This window comes from Mangifera indica, chromosome 10 (genome assembly GCF_011075055.1).
Source record: "Mangifera indica cultivar Alphonso chromosome 10, CATAS_Mindica_2.1, whole genome shotgun sequence".
In the NCBI taxonomy this organism is placed as follows: Eukaryota; Viridiplantae; Streptophyta; class Magnoliopsida; order Sapindales; family Anacardiaceae; genus Mangifera; species Mangifera indica.
The window spans coordinates 14918570-14928424 of record NC_058146.1 but is presented as its reverse complement, the minus strand read 5'-3'; the positions used below and the strand labels follow the sequence as shown (position 1 = coordinate 14928424).

Genomic DNA, 9855 nt, shown 5'->3' with positions numbered 1-9855 from the left:
GACAAAGCGAGGGTACAGTATCTTTATCTTACACCTACAGAGTGAATAGAGTGGCGGGGTATTCTGGGCTGTAAGCCTTGAATGTTAGTCACGCCCACGCTGGAAGCGGAGCGTGGCAATACTGACCAATCAGGAGGAGAAGAGTGGAACGTTCAAATGGTGAGCCGCGTCCACTTTTTATTTTATATTTCACGGTACTCTATTAATTTATATAGTTAATATATAGAATTTTATTAATTTTTTATATAATTCAATTGAATTTATTTTGCTCAACTGATTTAATGCTTTAATTAATTCAATAGATAAATTAATTATTTAATGAAAAAATCTCATTAATATTATTTTCATCATCAAGTGAGATAAATTAAAATCTTAAATAATTTTTTAATATAATTTGAATAAAATTATATATACAAATTTATTTATATACGTTGATGTCACAATTTGTAATTAAATAACATAATTATTTAAATTTTTTCTCTTTTCAAAATTATCTAATCAGATATTATCATCTCAATTTATGAATAATTTGTTTATATATAAGTATAATTCTACTAATTTATGAGTAATTTTATACACATTTAATTTTAAATATATAATTAAATATTTAAATAATATATCACCATGTAATTAAGTTATTTTAAATTAAATATATAATAACATAATTATATAATAATATATTATCTTGATCAATTTTATCTCAATTTGATTAAAAATATTTTTTATAATTAAATATTTTCTTGTTATTCATATTAATGTCTTTTTATTATTACTATTATTAACTTTAGATTAATCTTTTTTAAAAAATAATTATGTTTTTAAGATTTTTAAATGAAAAAATAGGGTGTTTTTTGTAATTATCTTGCCTTAAGTTTTCACATGGGCGCGGGAGATTGAAACTGCATACCGGGGAGATTGGTGGGAGCGAGGAGGAAGGCGCGTGAAGCATATACTTATAGTTGAGCAGTGTATTTTTTTGTAGGTCCTATAAAGAAAGAGAAATATATTGTACTAAAATAATTAAAATAAGAGCTCAGGTGAGATATTTGATATATAATTTGATGATTCTGTGCTGCCCGAAACATTGTAAACTTCAGTGCTATCACCTATGCATATTACCTGTAAATATGTTATATGATAGTCATGAGTCTGTTTCATATTAAAAAAAACTATAAAGATTAATGAGTTATTCTTTTAAATAAATAAAATAATTTGGATATTAATATAATATATATTAATAATAATATATTATTTACAAATAATATATAATAATATATGTAACTTAATGAATATATTATTATGCGATTGGGAAATTTGAAATTAAAAATAAAATAATAGATCAAAGGACTATTTTTCACTTAAATTTTAATACAAAGACAAATATACACTCGTAAAGTTTTGAAAACTCAAACAGTCACTTATAACTTAATTTCTATTAAAAATTTTAGTTAAGATTAGAGGTAAAATCGTTATTTACTAAAAATATTTTTTTAGTAACGATTCATTTAAAAATTAAAGTTTTATCATATTTCCCTTCTCACGTTTAAAAATCTCATAAGTTTTCTTCACCCAAAGTTTAAAAAGTAATAATTTTTCTTTAGATTTTTTGCTTTCTTCTCTTTAGTGATGATTTGTCGTCACCGTCATTAATCATCATCTCTCATGTCTTATCTCTCTCTCACCATCAAAATGATTGGTTAGCACATGACGAAGCGACGAAGAAATTGAGATCTTTTTGTTAGACAACGAAGTGACGAGAGGTCAAGATCTCTTCATCATAAGATGCAATGACTCAATATGCCTTGAATAAAGGATTTTAATACAAAGTAAAAAAGTCAGTCACAGGGAGATGAAAGATTAAGTTTTATAATAAGAAATGCAAATGGTTTTTAACAGGAAGAAGAGTAAACCCAATCAAGTGTTTTGAATATGTAAAATGAATCTTACACACACATGTTCAATAGATCAAAAAAAGTTGAGACTCAAGCTTTAGGTCAATTAATGAAGTTAAAGTTTGTGTTAATTGATCATATTTATCGGCTTAAAGAGATCATTATTGACATCGTTGACAGGTATAAAATTAACATATCATATTTACAAGATTAACGAGCAAGAAATTGGACATATCATCCCAATCTAGAACCCTCTTTTTGTTTCCACAAACCTATTTTGCAATAATATAAAATGCATTATTATGAAAATAAATCAAGTCTTCCCTATCGGATTCCTGTTTGACTTCACTATCATCACTGCCCCCTATTTCTTCTTCTTCTTGTCCTTAAATTGCGGTATATGTAAACAAATATTAGAATACATTCTTAGAAGTATTGTGACATGTCAGTAAGGTCTTTCACATCTTTATCATTTTTGATTTTTATAAGAGAGTCAAGCTCAATACCTTTTAGTTTCATGTATAATTGAATATAGTTCTAGATCAAATCGATATCACATTTTTCACTTAAAAATTTGATAAATCTTTCAAGTGTTGTTTCAGATGAAATTTTAACCAATTTTTTAAAACATTTTATATACTTCATTGTGTTCTAATTACATTGAATCCATTCTCCTTGGAAATGAACAACAACATAATCAATCAATCTAATTATTAATCTTACAATAAAAAATTTTAGTAAAAAATTAAACATTTATCATCAAAAATCTACAATAAACATTTATCAATATCAAAGTGGTCACTATATTTTTCTATTAGTTTTTTAACCCCCTCAATATGGTTGAATATAATATCTATATGTCACCTTTAATTTACTAACATTTCATTAAACACCCTCATACATTATTTGAAACCAAAATATTTGTTTAATATATTGGTTAATATCCAAATGCCCCTATATTTTTCTAATATTTTTTACCCCCTAATATATTATAAAATATCAAAATGTACACTATATTTTTATAACATATATGAACTTGATATTCTTATAATATATAAATGCCCCTCATTTTAGGCATTTTTTAGCAACCTCTTATTTTGCCTAATTTTAAAATACCCCCTATATTTATCTAACATTTCATTTAATACCCTCATATATTGTTTTGTAGTGAAATGCCCTGATATTTTATCAAAATATCTGTATATATTCCTAACATTTAAAACCTTTCTATATTATTTAATATCAAAATACCCTCATATATTTCTAACATTTCATTTAACCTCTTATATTTATCTAACATTTCATATAACACCCTCGCATATTATCTTATATCGAAATGCCCCTATATTTTATCAAATTGTCCTAACATTTTCCTAATATTTTATTTAAAACCTTCATATATTGTTTAATATCAAAATGCCTCTATATTTTTCTAACATTTCTTTAACCTCCTATATTTATCTAACATTTCATTTAACACTCTCATATATTGTCTTGTATTGAAATGCCCCTATATTTTCCTAACATTTCATTTAAAACCTTCATATATTGTTTAATATCAAAATGTCTCTATATTTTTCTAACATTTCTTTAACCTCCTATATTTATCTAACATTTCATTTAACACCCTCATATATTGTCTTGTATTGAAATGCCCCTATATTTTCCTAACATTTCATTTAAAACCTTCATACATTATTTAATATTAAAATGTCCTCCATATTTTGCTAACATTTCCTTTAACCCCCTAATAATTATCAAATATCCAAATGCCCCCTTTATATAATACACAAACTTGATTTAACAAATAAAATTAAGTTTTAGGTTAAGATTTGTATAAATACCTTATTCTCACGAATTGATTTTTTTCACTTGAATTTAGAAATACGAAATTTCTTCTTTCTGAATGAATCCACAATATTAAATATTAAGTTTAAAAAAAGTGAGAGTAAGAGTTTCAATGATGTGAGAAAGATATGAGAGTAAAAATTTATATAGAAGTGGTGGAGGATAGTTTTGGTGCTTTTAAAAATTTTTGACGCATTTTAGCTTAAGGCTTTGACAAGAGAGTATTTTTGCTTAGAAAATGGAAAATAGGATATTTATTTTTAGTTTAGGATTGGATGAAGTATTTAATTTAATTTTTCTAAAAATAATAAATACATTCACAAACTAAAAAACAATATCTACTTGTCTTTTAATTAAACATAATAAATACCCAATAAAATTAAGGTTGTATGAGAATTTAGTTAGTTTGATCTCGATCTGGTGTTTGACTTTAACAATTTGAACTCAAACTGAGATAACCTTAACTTGAGTATGAGTTGAGCCAATATAATTCCAATAAATTATCAACAGATTCATTGTGATATTTTATTTTTTTGATTATTTTTTTCCTCTTCAACTGTATATATATTTTTTATCATCTCTTACAGTCTTTTTTTTTTTTTTCTTTTTCAACACTTTCTAACAGCTTCTTCAGTGCGCAACACCTTAGAGCGAAATCATCTTCAGATTGGATTGATCATCCTCTTAATTATATATTAATATTATTAAATGTAATATGAAAAATTTACTTCACTTGCTTCACTACAGTGAGTGTTTAAAGAGTACGTACGTGGCAATCGGCTGAAACTTCAATTTAAATGTCCCTAATTAGCCCTACCCCGGCTGCTATATTCAGCATAACTCTAAATGCTTTAATCAAATCAATAGGATTCATAAAAATACAAATTTTCACATAATCAAATTAGGCAAATTAATGATTTATTTTAAAAAATTTAATTAAAACCTGATTTAAAAACCTTTATTAAATCCACTTGTCTCACAGACCAATTTAAATATTAAAAATAAGGTCAAAGGACTATTTCTCATTCAAGTTTTAACTTTATCTCAAAAGCACATCCATGATATATAAAAGTTCTATTATACCGTGGATATATATTTGTCATTTTACCAAAACTTGGATGTGAAATAGTCTTTTGGCTTAAAAATAAATATCATTATTTGATTAAATAATTTTAAATAAAAACTAAATAATATTCAATCATACGAAACGAATGAAACATGTAGTAAAAGTTGGAAAATTTCAAACCCTTCATACTATATCATTACTACATGAAGATCCATCAAATTTAAAAACTCCTTATAAACATTTCTTTTTAATCAAAGTTGACCTTATAACATGCATGTACTTGTCATCAAATTCAAGGAAGAGGTAGAAGGTTGCTAAACTCAGGTCGTCCCATTGGCTTCCTAGTTCATCCATTTTCTCTGCAAATCAAGAGCAATTATCAATAAATAATTAACATAGAATAGGCAAAAGAAAGGTTTAAGGGTATTAGGTCGATCACCTGGATTAAAACTTCATTCTCAATGAAAATACAAAGAAGAAATTAGCCTAAATTCAAAACCCTTCTACCTCTTCTTGTTTTGATTTCTGCAAGTTTAGCTCTGATTTTGATGAGTCTTGTCACTACTTCTTTCATAGTGATCCTGTCTTGAGGTGTTTCTCTTGTACACTCCATAGCCAAGCTCAAGATAGACGATACACATTCTTCCTTGCTTGAGAAATGTTCATCATCCCTTGTAAGCAAATTTGTGTCCACGATTTCCATCACTGTGCTACATAATGATTCACCAACCCACCTCCGTAAGCTTATTTCTTCTGTAAACATTTCATTTGTTGGCTTCTTCTTTGTAAATGTTTCCATTACCATGATACCATAGCTGTACACATCTCCTTTTCTAGATACTTTTCCTTCTCTTCCATATTCTAATCACAATAATCATGTATGTGCATTTTCATTTCTACACATATAAACACTAACAAATCAAAGTTTCAATTAAAAAAAAGGATAACTTCACATTAGGTATCGAACCTTGTCTTTATTCTATTGAATAGATTGAACCTTAGTTTTTTTTTTTTAATAGAGAGATTGAATTTTCAAATTTTTTTATAAAAGAGATCAAATTTGAAAGTTTTGTTCATTTAATAGAAAATAAAGTTATATTGTCTCAATAGAATAAAGTGATAATTTGATACCTCCAAAAGTTGTTATCTTAAAAAAAATGAAACAATTACCTGGTGCCATATAACCAATGGTAGCAAGGGTCTTTGTTCGTGTCATGGAGTTTTCTTCACCTAAAAGCTTTGCAATGCCAAAATCACTCAAATGTGCAACCATATTTTCATCCAGTAAGACATTGCTTGGCTTTATGTCACAATGAATGATTGGGACTACATAGCCAAAGTGGAGATATTCCAAAGCTGAAGCAACATCAATCATTATATTTAGTCTATGAAAAATGTTCAAAACATTCTTCTCAGAAAACAACAATTTCTCCAAGCTCCCATTAGGCATGTATTCTAGTATCAAAGATTTAAAATCATCATTTGAACAGCTGCTGATGATTTTGATAAGATTTCGATGACGAAGACCTCTCATTACTTCACACTCAGCTTCAAAACTTGTAAGACCTCCTTCAAAATCCAAGTGGAATACCTTTACTGCAACCTCCATTCCCTCATCTAATCTTCCTTTGTAAACTGAACCATAATTTCCTTTGCCAAGCAGGTTGTTATCATTGAATCTGTCTGTTGCTCTCACAAGTTCCTGGTAAGAAATTCTTCTCCATGTTTCTCTTGGAAAGATATCAACATTCGTAGGTGGCCTTGTTCTTTTTTTCCGGATCAACAAAAACATAATAACCAAGACAACCAATAAGACTACAATGCTTGTTGGCAAAAGAATCGACAGGAAAACCTTTTTAGTCCTTAATTTTCGATGAGTGGTTTTTTTGCATGGTGGAACTTGTAGTTGAGAAGTCCCACACAATGCTAGATTCCCCATAAATGACTCAGCTGAGAAATTTCTGAAGGATCCTCCTTGAGGAATTTCGCCACTTAGTTGGTTGAAAGATAAATTTAGATATTTGAGGTACGAGAGTGCCTCCAAAGACTTAGGAATCGATCCAGAAAGGTTGTTTCTAGACAAATCCAAGAATTCTAGACTTTTCAAGTTGCCAAATGTTTTAGGAATGGAGCCTTGTAATCTGTTGTATCTTAAGGAGAGATTTTGTAGATTTTCTAGGCTTCCAATAGCAATTGGAATCTCTCCTGATAAAAGATTCCTTGATAGATCTATAGTTATGGCAACCTTAAGATTTCCAATGTCTAATGGAATAGATCCATCTAGAAAATTTTCTGACAAATCAACATACAAGAGATCCTCCAGGTTCCACAAAGTTGAGGGTATAGAGGAAATTAACTTGTTCGAACCTAAAAACAATTTTCTCAGTGTAGTGAGATTGCCAATACATGCAGGTATGGCTCCATAGAACTTGTTTCCCTTTAAATTCAACTCACCCAATTCATGTAAATGACAAAATATATCTGGGATGAGTCCTTCAAATTTATTATTTTGAAGATACAAACGTTGAAGATTTTGTAATCCATCTAGGGTAACTGGAATTGGTCCAGTCAATTCATTATCTTGTAATTGTAGTTCTATCAAGTTTTTCAAGTTTCCAATTTCTTTGGGAATTTTTCCACTAATGTTACAATCATTTATGTCAAATTGTTCCAAAGAAATAGAAAGATTCCCTATGGAACCTGGAAGGATGCTATTTAGTGGATTATTTCCTAACCATAGAACTCTTAAACTCTTGCAATTTGTCAAATTAGAAAGAAAGGTTAGATCTGGAGTAGATGTGAAGTAATTATTTTCTAAACTTAGTGTCTCAAGAAATTTTAAATTACCAATTGCACCAGGAATGAAGCCTGAGAATGAGTTAGATGAAATATCTAGACGGTTGAGCTTGGAAGCACCGGTGATGAAAGCGGGAAACAGTCCACTGAAATTATTTTCCCACAAGATAAGCCCCTCAAGGTTTGGAAGCTCTGCAATTGATGGAAGAATTCCGTAGAGTTGATTTCGATACAATGCAAGTTCTTCCATTGTTGAAATGTTGAATACAGATGCTGGGATAGGGCCAACTAGCTGGTTAGATGAAAGTATCAAGTGTTCAAGATTATGAAGCATTCCAATTTCATTTGGTATACCACCTAAAAATGCAATAGCTGAGTTAGTAAATTGGATTATTTTAACATCAAATTATTATTTGTTATAGACATATAGTCCATCATAATTTTACACGTTTTGACAGCTTGAGAGCTGACAAACTATTTTACTAATCTTGTTTCAACATCAGTAAACGATATAATATATTCATAAATACCAAACATTTCTCTCATATTTTGACGATATGAGATTTGACAAAGAATGATATAATTATATCATAATGAAATTATTTCGTAATAATATAATGTTTTTAGAGAGGTCTATCATATACCTGTTAATTTGTTCGAGTCTAGATTTAGAAACTTGATTAATGTCAAGTTCCCAATTTCTCTCGGAATATGTTCTTTGAATAGGTTGTCCGACAACGCAAGCATACTAAGCATTCTGCATTGCCCCAAACTGTTTGGAATTGGACCAGTGAGATGATTAGAAGACATGTCTAGTTCTTCAAGATTAGGAAGATGCTGGCACATGTTTTCCGAAAGCCGACCAGTCAGGCTATTTTTCCAAAGTTCCATGTACATTAGGGAAGAAAGGTTGAAGATGAGTGAGGGAATAGTTCCTGTTAAGTAACTATTTTGAATTGATAATAGCTCCAGTTTTGCAAGATTGCCAAGCTCTTTTGGAATTTCTCCTACAAAATCATTATAAATAAGCAATATATTATTGAATGACAAGGAATATAAAAAAAATTACAGTAACAGCAACTAAAACAAAGTTTCATATAACATACCTTGGAGTTTGTTGAATCCAAGATACATCGCTCTAAGTTGAGTCAAGTTTCCAATTTCTTTTGGAATGGCTCCTGTGAAATTATTGAGTGCCAAGGATAAGTCTTGCAAGCTTTTGCACTTGGATATGGTCGATGGTATTTTTCCCTCGAAGAAGTTCAAATGCAAATAAAGCAGTAGCAAGTTGGGAAGATTATCAAAAATCCTTGCAGGGAGTTCACCCGATAAGCTATTACGACTCAAATCAAGGTATTTCAGTCGACGTAACTGAGCACATTCCTCAGGGAGAGAGCCATGAAAGCTGTTGTTTCTGATGTCTAGCCTTGCGAGGAAAGATAGATTTCCTAGTTGAGGAGGAAGGGTAGCTGTGAGACCCAAGTGAGAAATATTCAAAGCTGTTACTCGAAGGTGACGAGCACCACAAGTTATGCCCATCCAATGACAAACAGAAGAACTTGTGGACCAATTGCTGGCCAACAGATTGCTTGGATCATGGCTTATACGAGCTTTCAGGGCAAGAAGAGATTGTTTGTCTGTGGAAATATCGGTTACTACAGCATGAACCAAGGAAAGTGTCGAAAAAGGAACTAAGAAAGCTAAGAGAATGCTGAGAAAGAGATTTTTCTCCATGAGAGCACAACTTAGATTTGTCAAGTGTGGGCTTGTTGAACGGAAATCACAGATCAAGATTTGTTATCAAGAAAACCAAGACAAGAAATGAAGAGGAAGAAAAGAAGAGCCGAGAAGAAAGAGAAAGTGAATACGCTGTGTGGGATATTTTTCATCAAAGTGGACAACAACTCACACACGTCTATGTATGACTTCCTTGTATACAAACGGAAGTCATTTACATTAACAGAATATCTCATCTCTTCCGTAACAACTTACTGAACATATCCTAACATCTCCTGTTAAGTTAAACTCTCTGTAGCCTTCAGGAACTCAACTGAAGACATCCTAACATAAAGAACCCACTGACATGATTATTCCCACAACTCCAACTTGAGCTTCTCGTTTTGCCCCACTTCCGCTAACATGTTAGTCAATTTCCACTAACAAATCCAAGTCCCTTCCAAGACGTTTTGCCCCACAAACAATTTCCACAAGCAATTTCCACGAAAAAGTCTCTATACATTAGTCACTTTCCAC

The 9855-nt window shown here is 30.1% G+C and overlaps 1 protein-coding gene across 3 annotated transcripts; it reads right to left on the bottom strand.

The window, feature by feature from the left end:
- Window positions 1–4955: 4955 nt before the first annotated feature.
- On the bottom strand, window positions 4956–9609 carry LOC123227151 (probable LRR receptor-like serine/threonine-protein kinase At3g47570). Of its 3 annotated transcripts, none has more exons than XM_044651833.1 (5): window positions 8709–9606; window positions 8247–8609; window positions 5977–7959; window positions 5314–5667; window positions 4956–5165 (listed from the first exon to the last, which is right to left on the bottom strand). In XM_044651833.1, exons 1-5 carry the CDS (start codon window positions 9334–9336, stop codon window positions 5038–5040), a joined length of 3456 nt encoding a protein of 1151 aa, XP_044507768.1. In that variant the 5' UTR covers window positions 9337–9606; the 3' UTR covers window positions 4956–5037. The 3 variants fall into 3 exon arrangements, with proteins under 3 accessions (XP_044507768.1, XP_044507769.1, XP_044507770.1); XM_044651834.1 differs by having other exon boundaries at window positions 5246–5667; window positions 8709–9603; XM_044651835.1 differs by lacking the exon at window positions 4956–5165 and having other exon boundaries at window positions 5636–5702; window positions 8709–9609.
- Window positions 9610–9855: the final 246 nt, after the last annotated feature.